Source organism: Alligator sinensis, unplaced genomic scaffold (genome assembly GCF_000455745.1).
Source record: "Alligator sinensis unplaced genomic scaffold, ASM45574v1 scaffold730_1, whole genome shotgun sequence".
Classification (NCBI taxonomy): Eukaryota; Metazoa; Chordata; order Crocodylia; family Alligatoridae; genus Alligator; species Alligator sinensis.
This window is the reverse complement of record NW_005842027.1, coordinates 1,190,273-1,209,752: the sequence shown is the minus strand read 5'-3', so window position 1 is coordinate 1,209,752 and position 19,480 is coordinate 1,190,273. Positions and strand designations below refer to the sequence as shown.

Genomic DNA, 19,480 nt, shown 5'->3' with positions numbered 1-19,480 from the left:
CCTTCCCTCCCCCACAGCCCATGCCTCACAGATGGCACCCAGATGTTTGTCACACCAGCCTCACACTGGGCTCCAGAATCCTCCTGTCAGGACCCTCCTTTGATCCCTCCACTCAGGCGGCCTACTCTGCCATCATTCAGGCTGCTGAGCTCCCTGTAGCTATTCAACTCTTGGGCATGGTCCCCCCAGGACCTTCGGCCACACAGGCCCTGGCCTCACCTCCAAGGCCAGGCGGGACCCCAGGCCCCCAGCTCTGGGCATCCCTTGGCGTGGGGCCCTGGCCCTTTTGACCTCTCTGGTCCTGGCCACAGCCCTGACCAGTCAAGGGGGTACTCTACCTCCGGTCTCACTAGCCCCACACTCTCTCTGGGTCCACCTTCCTGGATGTGGGGAGCTGCGGTACCTTACACTATTACTTTTACTCCAGAGTCTCACAGGGGACTCTCACTCCCCCCTGAAGCAGCAGGTCATGGTGCTACCCTGAGATCTTATATTCAACACACACTTGGTCTCCTCGCAGTAGAGGACTTTCCAGGGTCAGGACTTGCCTCTCTCACTCTGGAGCTGAGCCCCCTTCACTCGGCCTCTGGCCCAAACCTCAGCCTCAGGTGTCCAAAGACTTACCTGGGTCTGCTCCCCTTACTTGGGGCTCCACATCGCCCCCCTCATTTGGGGCCCCACGTCTCCACCTCTCACTTGGGGCTACCCTATCACTGGGACTCCACACTGCCCCCTTCACTCTGGGCTACTCATCTCTTCCCCCTTCACTCGGGGCTCCACACTGCCCCCTTGCTTGGGGCTACAGATCTCAGCTTCCTTCACTCAGGCTACCCCCTCACTGGGGTCCTAATTTCTGTCCCCCTCACTCAGGGCTCCAGACCACCCCCTCACTTGGGGCCATGGGGTTTTGGTTCCTGGTGGGCTCAGGTGGCCATAGCTGTGCCTGGCCCCAACTTTCCCTCTTCAGGTCTCGCACCCCTTCAGGGCTCAGGTGGCTGCATCCATGCCTGGCCCCCACTCTCCCACCTCGGGGTCTTGCACCCCACAGGGCTCAGGTGGCCACGGCTGTGCCCGGCCCCCACTCCCCCTCCTCGGGGTCTCTCAGGGTCTTGCACCCCACAAGGCTCAGGTGGCCTCAGCTGTGCCTGGCCCCCAACTACGAATGTTACACAAAACCCACCTGAAGATGAGGGCTAGGGTTAAGGCACCCCTACCAGTCTTTCACTGGGGTGATAAATGGCCTGGCATTTCCTGAGGGCTCCCACGCCACCGAGAGACCCACCAGACCACCCACTCCTGGAAAGGTGCAGTTTTAGGTCATGCCCAGGACTAGGAGCCTCCTAACCATCCCCTAGAGCTCCTCCCTCACCTCCAGGATGTTCCAAAAGCCCTGAAGCCAGGCAATGTTGCTGCCTTCCCAGCCAGCAAGGAACTGAGCTCTTTATATAGGCAGCCAGAGATCTAAAATGGCTGCGCTAATCAAGCACTTGCTGGCTGCTTAGCTTTGGTCTTAAAGTGGCAGGTACCAACAGTGGCCTACCACACACCTTCCCCCTTTAAATGGTACCTAGGGGGTTTCCCCTGCTGCTGTTCCAAAGCAGGCTCCCATTGGAGCCTGTGGGAGCCCCCAAGTGGCGAGCACCCTCAAAGGTACTCTGCCACAGTGAGATGAAAATAGCAGGGATGATAGCCCCTCATGCAGGCATAAGGCTTTGCTGCAAGCCTTCCAAATCTCTGAATCTTTCCGAATTGATTCAGAGCCTTCCAATTTGATTTGGACCTTTTAATGGGTCTCCAAATTCAATTCGGATTTGGAGATTCGGCTGTCGAATCAGGCCAAATCTCCTCCAAATCGAATCAGCTACTGAAGCTTGACACATCCCTACTATCTATCTACCACCTGATGCCAAATGGCTTATTTATATTTCCCTGGTACCTATGAATGGAGTCAGTGGATATGTTAACTGACCTCCTGATTTAACTCTCAAGGGGAATTTGGCTGGGATCCTGTCCAATCATTGTACATGCTGGACTGGGAAAAAGGAATAACTCTGTAGCCTAGGGCCGGTATTTTACCTTTCCTTATATCTAACCAATGTTTTTGAGGATGGCTATTATTTTCAACTGTACCTAGCTGATAGGTCTGGAATAAAAACTGTGTTCAGAATCTCACTGAATCTAGTACTAAGGTACAAACCAAAACTGCATATTCCTTAGAGATGTAACTTCAGAGTACACTATTGTACAACACATTTATTAAACACCTCAACATTAGAGTAAAAGGTTGGATGCAAGGCTAGCAAGTCAGCTCACTTCTGAAGTAGGAAGAAGAAGGATAAGAACTAGCTAGACAGCATCAGGTTTGGGGAAGAAAATTTTCCTCCTCAGTAAATAAGGTCTGCCATACACATAATTTGTATAAACAAGTCATTTACTAAAACTGAAATCCTACCTCTACATAACCATTTTAATTTAGAATAGCCTTCTGAATTACTCAAAGAATACTTTCTAAGATTACGGAGACTGAATAAAACCAAAAATATTTGAGTGCTAGACAAAGTCTGAAAACTAGTGAAATCACAGCTTTTTTTTGTCTTGTGGGAGTTTTATGGGGTTTTTTTTAATGCTGGCTATATTATTGGGCATCTGCAAAATGTCAGCTTCTAAAAATGTCATTCTGCTTGATTAACACATAACTTCAAACTGTTACTGCTAAACAGCAGAGTTGGAATGATTAGACTTATCAGGCTATTCATTCAGCTCCAACCATAACATTACTTCATAATAGTCTCTAAAAAAAGGGTTTTGTTCACAAGGAGTTGCACACCATGCACTTCACTGATATTGGGGAACAAAGCAGGCATCAGGTAACTTACGTGGACATTTTTTGACACAAAAAGCTCCATAGGTATACTTGGCATTATGATTGTGCTCCAGCTGGAAGGTGGTGGGATTGTAGACAAAAGTCTGGGGGCACTGAGTGACACACGCTCCACTGTCATTGAAATTCATGCAAGCCTGAAATATAAGAAATCAAACTGAGCATGTGGTGCTTTCTCGATTTACTTACTTTAGACCAGCACCCAGTCTATTCACTAACTACAGAGGTACTGTTGTGGCAATTAGGCGTGGGGACATGGTTTTTAAGCTTTGTTTTTCCACTTAGGTTTCTTCTTAAGATCTTAACAAAACCTGGATTTGTTCTAAAACACATTTTGAGCCCCTAAAACATCACTTCGGAAATGCAACAATCTAAATACATTTTATAAAAGGAAACATTTTTTCACTATTATTCTCACTATTAGCAACAAATTAATTGCACACTTGACAGGCAGTTCCAAATTTGCCAACAGTGAACTGCTATTTAAGCTGCTCATGTCCGGCTGAACATGCACTAATGATCTGTGCTTTAGCAGGCCAACCTTCTGATCTCTTATGGCAGGAATCCGAAGTCCAGTAGAGGACTAAAACTCCCAATTAGACAGCAATAGGGATACAATTTTTTCTTTAAGCTAGCACAGGAGGGGGTCATTTCCCTAAGTAACAAATTTAACAAGGTCAGTTGCTTCACACACTGAGAAGAGAAAATAGCATTTTGTATCTCTCAACATCTCAACTCAACCACATACTCTGGGCAGAGGACAAGGCACTGACAGATAAAGATTCAAGTAGATAGGTAAAAAGGGTAGAAGAATGTAAGTAAAATAATTGACTCTTCTGGCTGGCCATTGCCATTCAAGAAAACACTGATTTCTGCATTTTTTTTATAATCTAGTGTCCTGTCTATTATACTAACTACAATTTGGGAACAAACTTTGAGAGCAAATTGTCTGAGTCAGGAAAATCCTGGGTAGTCTCAATTTTCAATAAAATGTTTCTGCATAGAAAACAATTTGAGCTACTCCAGCACATTCCCGATCTGCTCTTGTCCGCATCTTTAGCAATCATAGGTACAGGATGATGTTTCCCCATGGAAAACACAATTTATTTATACCAGTCTAATGTGCCTTTTCACTAGTATAAATATAGAACAGACACACAACATACAGCTTTACACTGATGTAAGGCACTCCAATCTAAAGTAAAGTTGTCTCTTTGAAAGTCAGGAATAACTGCATGCTGGTGTATAGTCACATGTCCATAACTCTGGGCAATTTCAGGCTTGAATAGCAGCTACCTGTTCAATTCATCTCTTGATATCTGCTTACAAGGCACGGTAATATCACCTATTGAGGGTAGCTACCTCTAGAGAGATGACTGTCCATCTTCTCTGGACACTAATGTGAAGTGTACAAATTGATATATGTTATACCATTGTAAATCCCCAACACCATCTAACTCGACTTCTAGAAGGTACAATACACTCTGGTCCGGCCGTTCCCAAGCATGCCCACCCACCTGCTCTTGCTGACACTCTCCGAACCCAGAAACATGTTGGTGAAGACGCTTGTGGGGGTGGGCAAGTCTCTTGTAGCCACTCTTGAGGCTTTGGTTTTCAGTGTACTTGACAGCAGCTTCTGAGAGTTGCCTGGGAGCATCTTTATTAGTGTATTTCTGGCCTTGGATCATGTATAGGTGTGCTTGGAGCTACTGTGATATACACATGTCTGTAGTCCCTAAGTAGAGTTTTGATCCAAAGTCCACTGATATCAGTAAGAGTCTTGACACTAACTTTATTCACTTTGGATCAGGCCCTAAAAGAAAAGCTGTATTTCACAAACTTATTTCAACCCCAGACCTGAGAGCATCATCAAAACCTTGCAAGTAATTATGATGAAACAGTCATGTCAGGAGATGCATATTATCTTGTGTTCAAATTGTGTGCAGAGGAGGATGAGTTAACTTAATCTGGCAAAATTAAACACATATTTACAACACAGTGATATTACAAGCTTTCAGAAGCCGCCATAATATGCCAAAGGATTTCTTAATGCATCATAAACTATAGTTTTGTTTATTAATAAATACTAATTTACTTTGCTTCCTCAACACATTTTCTATATCCACTGTTGTCTTAGCAAGTACTTTATCATAAACATGACAATCCTCTGATGATGGCTTAGTAAATGCATAATCAGAATGAGGCATACCAATGAAACATTACTCAAGGAAATGACACCTTCCAAGAAGAATCTATTAAAATCCAATCTAGAAGACTCAGGAAGTTTTAATTTATGACTGTAAAACTTTGTGTACATTTATAATTGTTTCGCTAACATATGCAAAACTTACAGTGATTGTTTCTAAATGCACCTATATGCATATGAAAGCAAAGCAGCATGCATAGAAAAATTAAGGCATTCAAGTTAGTTAAAAGTAAATAGCAGTAGTTTTAACAAAACCACAATCTGGTGTCTGTATCTGCCCTCCACTGCAGCCTAAAGTGTTACTTCTTGCCCAGTACATGAAAGGAAACTAATCAGAATGAAAAGGTTTTGATTTACCCTTTACATTACTCTAGGGACTTTGTTTAAATCAGAATCAGCCCTTAGGCGTTTTTGCATTGGATCAGCACAAACATGCCAACATGATTTTTAGCAAAGACATTTTCATAATTGCTACAATGATGCTGCAGAAAAATGTGAAGTATTCAATACCTAATAGAAATTATATTTTCTTCATGGTGTTGTGGTGCTAATGATACTAGTACAATACTGCTAGGGCCTTTGAAGATTTCAGGGAAGATAGCTTTGAGCACAATGCAACAGATAAAGATTCAAATGATTTGGGGTCAGTCCATGGGCAGAACCACAGATATTTGACAGGAACTTGAGCAAGTTGCTCCGTATGTGAAATGGGGATATAGTAATACTTCCTTTATCCTGGGCTCTATTTCATAAAATCTTTGGGAGCAGCGACTGTTGCATTCTATTTAACTTTGAATTAGGCCCACTATGTGTACAGACAGATGTTTGGAGATGTTAGAGGGAGGTTAGATAATGTTAAAAATGGCCACCCAATTTAACTTAGTTCACCCAGGTACAAACCCTACACTTAGATCCCTGGTTAGGTCTAGCTAAGTGTGAACTGTACAGAAGGTCAGGAAGGTTAGACTGATCTAAAAATGGCCAACCCAATCTAAGTTAACTGTACCTCAGAGGTAGTCTAATTTAGATGGGGTCCTGCAATGGGTTCAGCAAGACTGACTTAGCTGAACTTCTGTACAGTTCCCAGCACCATGCCAGCCCCAGGGCTGCATTTTTCCTACCCCCTCACAGGCCCACCAAACCCCTTATCTTACAAGCCACTTTTGGTGCTGGTTTTACCAGTGTTTGCCAGTGCTGGCAGCTGAGGAAGTAAGACAGGGTGGGGAGAGTGGCAGGCAGGACTGGTGGGTTGTTGTTCATCTAGGGCTGAGCGGGGGAGCTAGGGAGATAAAAATAATCCCTGGTCCCAGGGGCTGGGAAAGAGAGCACCCCCCATTGTCCCCCAACCCTCCCCCACTGACACTGCTAGCCCTTCTAATTTCCTTAAACCCTCCTGGACCCCACCAACCCCTCCCATGGACCCCACTAACTTCTTGATCCCCCCAAAGACCCCCATGGACCCCTCTTGCTCCCCTGATCCTCCCCACAAAGTCCACTTGCCCCTCCAATACCATCAATCCTCCATGGACTCCACTTGCCCCTGTTCTCTTGACTCCTCACAACTAGCCTCATCATCCCAATTTACCTTAGATTGGATGCCCATTACATAACTCAGTATAACCTATCCTTAACCTCCCTGAATGTCTGTATGCACTGAGTATATATCTTTCATCAAGGTTCAATGAAGCACTAATCACTGTTGCCTGCTTCATTAACTAGTCATGGCTGTCACTATGCTGCATTCCCAAACTACTTGAATCCACAGAGTAGCATCAGGATGGAGCTTTTAGGTAGGCTACAGAAGCACAGGCACCTACTACTCAGAGACTTGCATGCCAGTGACACATGGATAACAGTTCTGATTCATACCTTCATAACAGCTCGTTACTATCTATTTTGTTATAATACAAAACATACAAGATTGTGCATGCCAAAAATCTACTAATAGATTTTCCTTATGTTACATAACAGATTTTTGAAGGAGCCTCAAAAATTTCAGCTCCCAATTCAATGAAAGTGCCTCCCTCTGTCCTTGAAGAATTGTCTAGGCTCATTCAGAACATACCTTGAAATGACTGGCACAAACTTAAATATGTACTCAGCATTTGCACCTGTCTGGGTAGTATGTTCATTATTAGGGGCAAAGGCTGCTTTCTCATTTATAAAAAACAGTTGACTGAAAATGGGATGAATTTGTTCAATGGCCTATATGTTTAGATTGTCTGTTTTGAAAAGTTAAACTCTCCTAATTTGTTTTAAGAACTTTCCGTTTAAAAAAGATGTATTGTGTGCATAGGAGGTTAAGCAGATTGGAAACTACTTTCTTTATATCACTTCTGCAAAGCACACCATAGATGAATGGTTGAGTTTTTTGACTAAAGTTTGGGAAACACCTTTATCACAGAAGCTAATCTGTATTCTTAACTTTCAAAAAAAGCATACAAAGCAGAATTAAGAAACCCTAAATTGTGATGGCAAATTCCTATAAATTCCCTACCTTCTATAAAAGTTAATTTTAGACAAGTAAAAGATAAAAATCACACAGATTAGCATATAAATAGTTCCCAATCTGTATTTGTAAATCTCACAAGTCTTTTAATGGGTAATGTAAATTGATACGTAATGTAAATTAAATGGAAAAATACAAAATGATAAAATTTGCATCTAAAATCTACAAAACTACATGCAGTACATTAAAGTTGACAAAAGTCATGAGTTCCATGGATTAAAGCAAAAGAACTTGCACTGCAGATGGTGCAATGAGGGAAATGAGAAAACTCCCAAACTTACAAAGCAATCAGTGTCTTTAGGTCCAGAACAACCTCCAGCACATTCCCGATGGCAACAGTCACTGACATAAGGCCCGTAGCATCGTCCATCACATTGCTCTGCACACACTGTCTTTGTTACTGGAAAGGACAGAGAAACCAGCTGTGTCAGAATCAGAGCTAAAAACAGAATGATTTAAACTGATCCGAGAAATGTAATAATTATTTAAATCAGTGGTTCCCAATCCGTGGCATGGGTACCTCAGTGCTATGTGTTAACAGATTTATTATAATTACTTTATATGACAAAAATTTGCTGGTGGGACTTAAGGATGAACTGGAGCATTTGCTGGTGGTACTTAAGGTTGCATCATTTTAAATTGGTGGCACACAATGTGTCAGAGTTTGGGAAGCGCTGATTTAAACCAAAGCAGGGCATAAAATTACTAACACATTTAAAAACTTAGCAGACAACAGAATATTAAGAAATCAGATTGTTTTATATCACTACCTGCAAGCCAGAGATTACTCATGTCCTCTATAATACCCCTTCTGCATAAGGATGTGCAAATCCTTAGTTGATAGGATAGGCATGTCTGGGTTTGTGGAATATGTTTCTTTTAACTTTGGAAAGTCAGAAGAAATACTGAAGCTTTAATCCTCAAAAAGGTTGATGAAAGAAAAGTCAATAAAATCCTTCTATTTTGATATTAATGGGTTTTAATGCCCCTCTTCTTCCCCCTCCCCCATGAGAAGTTACAGGACTGGGTAATATGTAGCAATTCAGATTCAGTCTGGTAATCTTAGAACCAGATTTCATTTTTAGCTATCCTCTACCTAGTCACTATGATGAACAGGTTTAAACAGAATACAATACAAGTCCTAAACTATGAACATGTCTGGAAACATGACACTCTAGTACTTGGCTTCCTTTCATAAATACTATACTCTAGCTTGAATCGCAGAAAACACCTTATATACTGACTAACTCATTCAGAGACACATGAGCTTTCATAGGAACAGCCTACTTTGTTAGATGCTGTGAATGGATTTGCAGATGCACTGCAGAATAATGACTGTGCTCAGCCATTTTAAACCTACTGACTTAGGTAAGCTTGCAGTATAGAGAGAACCTTGCCGGGCAGCAGTGCTCTCAAACACGCCACACTAATCTGTCTCACCAAGGCAGAAACAAAGTAGCTACATCAATGTAACACGGTTAATTGGCATAGAGGGTACTAATTAGTGCCGTCATTCAACATTGCTAATTAGCCCACCTGAAGAACCATGAGAATGTGTCTCCACTGCTTCCAGTTTAGAAGGCATCTCCTGCAGAGCAATGCAGCATGTTTGAAGGCACCCCTGCTGTCATAGTGAGTTTTCTGTGTAGATATCCCTCTGAGATATCCATTATCTCAATTTACAACAAGGATTAAGCTGACCCAGTGAGTTAGGAACAAACCAATTATCTTCTATTTCTCTTCATTACATATCACCATATCACTTAAAATATAAGCTGTTGTAGCACTTACATAAGGCATGCCAACCTACAGGACAAATGATTTACAAACTGACTTCATTGCCACTAGAATTTGGCCATGTCATCAAAAAAAAAAAAGTTTACTAGGCTTCTAGGTTTCATTCAACAAATTCCCAAATATCCTTCCACCACACTCATAAAACTTGTAAAAAGATGATTTTTAGACAAAGATGAAATCCCCAGATCCCTAGATGCCTGGTGATTCTCTGGGTGTCTGCAGAACTGCTTATGGTGCATTTCCAGGTCAAAGCAGCTGGTGACCATTTCCTACCTAAGTCCCAGTGGGATCCATGGCAAGACACAGAAGACCTCAGAAGGATGCAATCTACTAGGTTTGCTCAATGCATGCCTAAACACCATTGACAGCACTAGCGTTCAGCACAAAACACACCAGTCATGCCCATTTTTGCTCAAAAATGAATCAGGAAGAAGAGCTGCAACAGAGAACGAGTAGTTAGCAACTGAACAGTGCTTTTCAAGGAAGTAAGACCAAGGGACATTGCTTTAAACTCAGAGTTAAGTAGCCAGGCTCCCTCTATAGCTCATGGAGTGCCTTAGGATCCCAGTAGAGCAAAATAAATGCATATTGAGTTGTCTACACCTAGAGCTAATCAATAAAAAACTGTAACTACAGAGACACATCTTAAAACTTTTGTGATTCTAGACAGAAAAGGTTCCTTGGGTGAATCTGATATCTTTTATTAGACCAAATCAAATAGCTGGGAAAATTCTTCTTAGCAATCTTTTGAGTTTAAATACCCTTCCTCCGGCTGAGGAAGCATTTGTAGTTGGCATGTGCTCTTCCTGAACTCTTTGTGGTTCTAGGTCTCTTGATTGTTAACCCACTCAACACCACTGCTTCCAGATACCCCTGAAGATGGGTAGCTCCTTAAGAAGGCAATCAAATAATCCTTAAATCATAGAAAATTAGGGTTGTTGCCCTCCACTGGACTCTCTCCAATTTGTACCCACCCTTCCTGTAGTGGGAGGTCCAAAACTAGACCCAGTACTCCCGACGTGGCCTCACTGGTGCTGAATAGAGGGGAGGAATCACTTCCCCCAATCTGCCAGCAACTCTCCTACTAATGTAGCTCAGTATGCTGTTAGTTTTCTTCATAACAAGGGCACACTATTGGTTCATATTCAGCTTATTGTCCACAGTAACCCTGTCAGGTCCTTTCTGCAGAGCTGCTGCTTAGCCAGTCAGTTCCCAGCCTGTACCGGTACATGGGATTGTTCTGTCCTAAATGCAGAAATTTGCACTTGTCCTTATTGAACTTCATGAGATTTTTTTTGGTCCTATCCTCCAATTTGTGTCTAGATGATGCTGATTTTGAAAAAGGTACTAATTCTTCTATTCTCAGAATAGAAACACAGACCCTAGCTAGTGTGAGGAAGATCAACCCTAAGGCTGGCTGGAAAGCAGTAATTCTGCTTGCAAAAATATTTTTAGTTTTGGAGATATTTTTAGATCTTTTACACTGAAACAAAACCATGAACCAACTTTCTTGTACTCCCCCTTTCCTGAATACCTCCAAAAAGCCCAAGATGCATACAAATGTAAATCTTTTACAGGCAAGCAATAAGCCAATGGTTAGAGTATTTCTCTCTGATAAAAGATGTAGGGTCAAGCCTCTGCTCTGCTGATTCCTAACAAATATAAAAACTAATAGGGTGAAGCTACATGCTATACTTAGACCATATATAATATGTGTACTGTTAAGCAGTGTTAAAGTTAGACCATGCTAAAATGTTATTAATCACATGTTAAGGGTTAATACTGTTTCTTGCCTGCACACCCCCGACTTTCCACTAGAAGGCTGGTGAGCAAGGGCATGGCTAGGAGCCAGAACACCAAGCTCTGTCCCTGGTCTGGGTGGGGGTACATGGGCTAAGAGATGTGCATCATGGGATGCTGTAGAATTTCAAAAAAGTGTTGTTTTTTTTTAAATCTCTGTGGAGCAGACTGAAATTACTTTAGCATGATCTAGAGATAACACTCATCTAAAGTGGCATAACTTTGAGACATTCAGAGGGCACTTAGCATGAGTTAATGAGCTTTCAGGTGCAGATACTCACATTTGAAGTGCCGTTAGCATGGTCTAAGGGTAATGCATAACTTCACCCTTGGTCAATTAACTGCCATTTGGCTTGTGAGATAGGACTGCATAACAGTACAATACAGTCTAGCTGTGATTCTTAACTCATGAAGTCCTTTTTTAAAAATGGGAAATGTAGAAGGAGTTAACAATTTCCAGGGGAGTCAACAGACCCCCCACTCCTCCAAGTAGAATATCAGCTCTTGGGCCAAGAAGCTCTGTTCCTGTCTCTGAAATAATTTAGTTCTAAAACAGGTAATTCCTTATAAATGGAAACAATTTCCAAGGGTTCAGTGCATGTGCACTCCCCCCTCAGCTTTTTAGTCCACAGTATTACTTACCTAATTACTGACTTCTCTACAGTGAGCACTGTATTTTTAAAAAGTAGAGGAATTGTATCGTCTAAAAGAACCTTCTTTTCAATATGAAGTCCCCACAATTAACTCTGACAGCAACTTCAAGAGATTCAGGAATGCACACTATTTATTTAGGCAATGAAGGTGCAGATAAGCAAAAGGTGGCATGAAGCAGTCAGCATTTAAGTTATGAGGGAATAGAGTGATGCATTTAGAATGAACTAAATCCATCCTGTTGCTGAAGCATGAGCTTATGGATAGAAAAAGGGTCTTTTGTGATTTATGCAAACTCAACTGCAACACAAGAGGCAGGGTTTTTTAATGCTAACTTGCAAAATGAATGAGCAGGTCATTTCAATTGAAAAATACCATAACTATAGATAACATTAAAACAGATATGCAAAAGCAATGCACATAAATAGTTTGTTATCCACAGACCACAGTTCACAGTTTAGGAACACAACCACAGCTGCAAAATTAACTGATAGGGCCAGATTCTTAACTGATGAAGATCCACCTAAGTTAATGAAGTTATACTGATTTATTTCAGCTGGCATTTTGACCTATAGTTTCCATGCCTGCATTGTACCATATCATTGTTTCCCCCCTACCATCTCATCCCCAACTCACAGCCTGTAGGGATAGGGTGAAAATAATATTTTGTTTTTTTAAAGAAAGTTTTTTTTTCCCTCATCATTGCCTAGAAAAGTTTGCAAATATTGAATGCTAATAACCCCCAAAACAGAAAGAAACAAAGAACTTTTGTTTTGTTTTAAAAAATCTCATTATTTTCAAGCCAGTCTGATAACTTTTGAATGCCTGGCGTTGGCAATTTTGTTACCTAAAATACTTTCAGCAATTCCATGAGCTAGCTGGTTCTATTTTATCTTAACAGCCACAAGCTATTAACAAGGAATGAGTGGATACAGAGGACAAGCTCAAGGGAAAAAGTCAGACAGTGAAGACAGCAGGAAGCCAGCATTAAGAGATGGTGGTTTTTAGACCTGGGCGGAAATTTTTCTCTCTCATTGCTGGACCACAGGATAGCTCTACAATTTAGCATCCATTTTACTTCAATTTGTATTATTTGCAACTCTACTTTTTAAAATTAGCCCAGATGTCCTGTGTGTGACGGCAGGGTTTTTTTTTTCCCCTTGGCTTGAAATTGGATAAGAAAACCATGAAAAGCAAGTCTCATATATATGTATTTTGAAGCGCTGAGGATTTAATACTATTTTATATTAAAAAAAAGAGCAAATTGTATTAGGGCCAAGTGTTTGTGAGCCAAATTTCAGGCTGATGCAATTTAAAATATTAAAACTGAAAAAGGAAGACATATATAACACATTATAACCTTTAAGTATAGCAAAGCTGTTAAAAAACAAAAGCACCCTCTCCCTGCCCCCCAATAAAAAGTCCTTGCTCTTTCACTATAAAAAATCTAACACTTTTTAAAACTTAAAAATCTGGCTGTGTGTAGAAAATTCCTATGATTCACATAATTAATTATATTTTAAAGTGTGCTATTTATTGTGGCCTCAGGAAGCCAGGGTAATAATCAGTACATCATAAAACTATTGATTGTGGGAATTATATTAAAATCATATTGGAAGCAATTGCATATATTTCTTAATATTACAAAAGCTGACTTTCTCTGAGACCCTCTCCCTGAGGAATAGCTCCACAGGCCAGGAAGACTGCCTATGTTACACAGATTCCTCCTTGTTTTCCTAACTTCCATTATGCTCTTCAGGTTGATACTGGTCAACACAAAAAGCCCCATGTCCCCATTCGGCACCATGGTCATTTCCTGACTTAATGATTTATTTTTTAAAATACTCTTCTTGCATGGAGGCTACTGTAAAAAGGAGAATTATTGGGAGGAGTTTCCCTTATATTCAAGTTTAGGAAGAACTTTAAACAGTTAAGTAATTTACAGATTAAAAATATTCCTGGCATACTGTATAGTGCAGCAGATCTATTCCCTCTACTCTTCCTTTCCCCAAATACAGAAATCAGAGGCCTGATGAAGTCTCCACTTTGTAGAAGAGACATTTATGGTAGCAAAAGACCTGGGAAATGCTTTCGCTGGGATTGTGAGGGAAAGAAAAGTAACTTGTCTCTTTTTCCCAAGCCACCATCTTTTAGCTTTAGTTATTTGGGATTTATTCTCCATTGCTCTTCGGGCTACACACACTTATTTCCTCCATCCTATAAATATCAAAATGTCTACAACTTCCATCATTTGGAAGGGGAATAGGGAAAGATTAAAAAATTGGGAAGTGAGAAGTTCACTGGCATGGGCTCAGCAAGTTCCCAGATAAGTTGAGGTTTGTGCGGGGCTGGGGGGGACAGAGGGAGGGTGTTTTTTTTGGAGTGCAAAATTTTTTGAACAGTTTCACCTATAATTACTGTTCGACTCTACCTTCCTAAGGCTTTTGTATTCTGAAAGCTATGGAAATTGTTACTCTATAAGTTCCATAGCTTTTTAAGAGACCATGCATTACAAGGTATTTCCTCAGTATGTTAAATTCAGAAACATGCAGGACTTATATACTCTGGTCCAGAGGACTCTGGTCCTGATTCAGGAAAATATGAAAGCATGTTAACTTCAGTGGGATTGCTTGCTTGTTTGAGTTTAGGCACATGCTAAATCAAGACCTCTATCACCCTGCTCACATTAGAGACTTTTAAAATTTGTATTGGAAAATAATGAATTTACTTACAAAATCCATATTAGGACTAGCTGATTTTCTTTCACTGTTGTCACAACCCAATTAAGTAGTGCCCATGTCACAAGCAAGTAAAACCATTCAAAACAGTTTTAGTCTGCACTAGGTTAACTAAGGGTTAACTAACAAGATGATAGTAACAGGGTTTTTTTGTTGCGCATGTCAAAAAGAAATTTATTGCTGCGCCACTAACTAGAAATGAAACTTTAACCTGTGCTTTACATAAATCATTATAATTGGTCAAAAAAAAAACCAGGGAGTAGCCCTGTGAGATAGAACCCTAGCGAAGACCACTAGATAATTGGCGATTCTAATTAAATTTATGACGTGGTGAAAAGCAATTGGCTATTACACAAATAAAACCCGTTTTCACCTCCGTGAAGTCGGAGAGAGTGACTCCGTATACACCTGGAGACCTCTGATCACATATCAGAGTAACTGACAATTTGATCACTTGTCAGTGCCCCCCCGTGTCTCGACCCAATCTCAGATGTAAATCAATGACCTGCCGGCCCAACCTTTACTGCCCGACCACCGAACTCTTATGCAGACCGACCTACGAACCCTAAGCTGTAACTAACCAAGTATCTCTGACCTCCGTTATTCACCACCTTGACGGCATGAGTAAATAATCTTGCTTTGCAACCGATAAGCGTCTGCCTAATTAATTCCACTCCATGCGTCACAAGTACCCGCCTGACGGCTTCTAAGGTCCCGACCCCTTTGCTGCAGTGCACGGCAGCGACAACTGTCTCTTTACCAAGCACATGAATAACATACCAACATTTCATTCTAGGAAAAGGTTACAATATAAACTATTTATCCTACAGTGCATTGTGTATTATATTTGCATGAGAACCATTAAAGGCGTTGTACTTCTAAACAAGGAATTTCCAGATTTCCTGTTATGGTGCTATTAAAGTTAAGAGTGCAAGCTGACTGAGGTTTGTTAGGATCTTTCTATTAAGGCAATTCACAGTGAAAGGATTTCCTCTCAAGTTCAACATAGTCCTATAGATAATAACATCTGGAGAAGCTCTGAAACTGTAGTTTCTAAAAATAAATGTCTGTGGTCCTTCAACTATAATGGGATGACCCCAATGGAAATCTACAAGCTTACATGGGCTAAATGGGTAGAATTTGACCTGGATGATTTTCCCTTGTGGTAATCATCTCTCTGTACACTTTTAGGTCGAGATATGCTCTAGAGAACTACCCAGTGGAAGAAACTGATGAATGTTTCCAGCTGTTGTTTTGCCCAAGTCATTATACTAAGTATTTGACAAGTACTCAAAGATGTCTCCTCACTTCCAAGATACAGCTGCCACGCCTTGCCAGTGAGGGACATTTCAGTGCAAATTACTTAATGAGTCAATATATATGTAAAAAAATTTCCTTGAGAAATTAGGTAGGGGACAGAAGTTAGGGCTGAACAATGTTTAGTCTCAGTGGGTGAAGGAAACTAGTTGCTTCCTGGGTACATGTGCATTTGGCCTGGGGATTTGGAGAGTGGGAGGTGCTGGAAGGTGCTGTTGCACTTACCTGGGGCTGTTTACTGACTATTGTAAGGCTGCAGAGGCAGCTGGTAAGTCCTGTGCTAGAGGAAGCAGGAGGCTCAGGACACTGCACAGCGGCTGGTAGATTGGTGCTGTGGCCACCTATCAAAGTGCTTGCAGAAAGGATGCAAGGGAAGCTCTGGCACCAATATTAGGCCTCTTTCCTTACAGCTGACAATCAGGGTACCTCTACATATGTGAGGAGGCTGCTCTGATGCGCTGTAACTACAGAACATCGGAGGAGACTCGATTAATCAAGTCTGCTGGAGCATACTAATTAGCACGCTCCAGCCAGTCTCCACATCTCATAGATTAGCATCCCTGCACTTCAAAGCAGCAGCGGGGGCACTTTAACTAAAGCCCATTCAACAAGCTGTAGTTAAAGTGCCCCTGCCACCATTTTGAAGCACGGGGACATTGGTGCATGAGATGCTGAGGGTTCTTTAATTACAGTGGCACTTGGAGCTACTCTATTTAAATCACCCTTGCCCCCCCTCCCCCCCCGCCACCCTATTCCTAGTGCACATGTAAAAACACCCTCATTTCCCCTGTCCACTGCTGCCCCATTCAGTTCCTTCCAGAAGTGGGAGCAAAGGAGCAGAAGGTGCCTGGCTGCAACACACAGTGGGTGCTGGAGCAAACGAGAACTAGAAGGTGCACTGTAGCTCCTGTCAGCAGCCTAGTCAAAATCCGTGAGGTCCACATCAAGGTGTAGACAGGCCCCATGCAGCTGTGAGCTGTGAGAACATCCTATAGGATAGCCAGACACTTAGCATCCTTAACAAACATAGGAGGCACCAATTCTCCTCCAGGTTGCACCAGTATAACTGGCAGGAAAGTCCCTCTTGCAATGAGAAAGGCCTGGTGTTCTAAGCAGATACATCTGATTTCAATGGAAGTGTATGCTGAGCTAAGGATATCTCTTTATGGAACTACCTGCAAGATTAAGGCCCAGATTACAAACTAGTGGGGCTAACATCAACTTCATTTCAAGATTTGCAGATTATTTACATGGAGGAAATGGGGACAAGAAGGGTAATGGCAAGATGCTTTGCTGTTCGCTGACAGTCATGTTAAATAAATGTGCTGGGGAAGAAAGATGTTGCTTTGTTTCACAAACGTGTGTAATTAATCAGGCTATCTCAATGTTTCCCTTAATTTTAAATTATGTCAAGGGATTGTAAATCTATGAAGCAAAAAAAAATGGGAAATAACTGAAATCAATAAAAAATCTTATGAACATGCAAAGTTATTAGTGAAATACAAGGATTTTAATTAAAGATCCTGGCTTCTAGCAAAGACGATAGGTTACCCTGATTGATCTAGGCAGCTGGTTCAGCTCTTTTTCTCTCTCTCCCACCAGCCCATAGTTCATTTTCACTGCTCTAACTGGATACTTACTGCACTGGCACTTTCTTTTACTAAACAATGCCAGTTACACAAAGACTGTAAATACAATTGTGCTTGGGACAAACTCCTGTACACTTTCTCTCTCTCTCTCTGTGTCTCATGCACATGCTCATACATAGCGTTTTACCTTATTATATGTTTACGTTTTGCATTTGAGTTAAAGCCTATTTGCATTCCCCACATTCCATAAGTGAGAACTAAATTTTAATTTAATCATTTTCCTTTCTTGCACATACATTTTTCTAGGACACAGGGCATAATCTGTCATTTTAATAAAATCATGTATTCAATTTATAGCAGTTTCAATTTCTTTCATAGTGAAATGAGGGGAAAAGCCACAGAAATAAAGAGGCGAAACAATAAACAAGGCCTAGCAAATCATTTTAAAAAATGAGTAGAAATGTTTGCATATCAAGAGTTTTGTATATTTGTCTTCAAAGGGCATTAGCTTTTATTCCATGGGTATTGACTGCCTTTTATAAAATCAGACCCTTCTGTAAGAAATCGGTAAATTAGCCTGTCCTCAAAGTAAGGTATTCAGAATCTCTAGTCATTTTTTATAATGTTTGTCATTAATATTTACTATCATTTCCAATTATAAAATGATATAAAAATGGGTTGTTAATTGCGTAAGATGGAATCCTCAAATGATCCCATCTCTATCTCTTTAGAAAACTATTTATAATTGTCTTCTTAAATATGTAAATGTACATGTCACATTTGTATAGACAGTAAGGCAGTTAAATGCAGGTGCTCCAGATAGAGAGAAATAGCTGGAAGGCAACACAAGAAGCAAATATTTGGTAGACATTTATGCTAGAACAAAAGTATCTTGTTGCTTTTTTCCCTTTCATGTAATTTGAAATGAAAAACAAGGATTAAGATCTTTTGGATTTATCCTTTTTCATGGAAAATCATTTAAATTTTATCTTAGGAGAGGGGCTCATTAGATTTTTTTTTCCTTCTTTGCTTTAGTATCTCATTAAAAAGGAAACTATTAAAAATGCACATATAACTGCATGAAAGCTGTTTTGGGAACAAAATATTTTGGCTGGAACAATTACTGCCAAAATAAGTACAAAATGCATAGAAGGTTTCAAAGAAGTGCACACCACCAATCTAACATGAAACATTCCCCCTTCTCCCTTCTCCCTCCTCCCCACCTCCTGCAGTATTTACTCAGGCTGACTTTTGGCCATAGGGGATAGGGGATATCTGAAATAAAATATCTACAATTCCCGATAGTAAGAAGTTGCAGAGAGCTATCCTGATGTGTGCTCAAAGGCAAAAGGGCATTGGGTAGCTATTTCAAATGAGATGTGCATGGTCTATATATCTTTCTGGAGTCTGGATAGCTTGCTTCCTTTTATCGTTTATTATTTTTGTACCCAGGCTCAAGCCTTAGTCTGTTCCCAAAGCTCCAATCTAAGCATTCAGTCACTGTAAAGAGAGATGGTTGTCACTCCAAAGAGTAAACCTACTGTATAGCTCTGCTAAGCTTTTGACTTCAGAACAACATTGCAGATAAATTTTGCTCGCTCTGGTCTTACTACTTTAATCCACTAAATCTGTTTGCTTATCTTATTGCAGCTCTGCCTAGACTTAAGGAACCAATTCTGTAGGTGGACTTCTGCAGCTGCACAGAGTCCCACTGAAGGTAACAAAATGCCACATAATACTGAATTAGAGCATTTACCTGCAGGAATCCAAGGCTAAGCCAGAACCCACTCTGATATTACTATGATCTGTTTAGGGGCTAGTGACAAGTGGTTCAAAGGTTGGGACAGGTGTTTGGATATTTCCCCAAGTTGTTAGGATATGCATACATTTGAGAGAGCAACAGCTCTACTGGGTAGAACAGACAAAGAAAGACTATATATTAATTCTAATCTAGCTTCGACAAAAAACGGTTTCTGCCAAACTAATATCCAG

At 41.0% G+C, this 19,480-nt stretch overlaps 1 protein-coding gene across 1 annotated transcript in view; it reads right to left on the bottom strand.

Annotated features, from left to right (window-relative positions):
- Positions 1–19,480, bottom strand: part of ERBB4 (erb-b2 receptor tyrosine kinase 4) — an 819,609-nt gene that overhangs the window by 325,569 nt on the left and 474,560 nt on the right. The window contains exons 6-7 of the mRNA XM_025202487.1: positions 7,878–7,996; positions 2,877–3,018 (exon numbers count right to left, since the gene is read on the bottom strand). Of these exons, the coding sequence (XP_025058272.1) occupies positions 2,877–3,018; positions 7,878–7,996 (261 nt within the window). The remainder of the gene's footprint in view (positions 1–2,876; positions 3,019–7,877; positions 7,997–19,480) is intronic.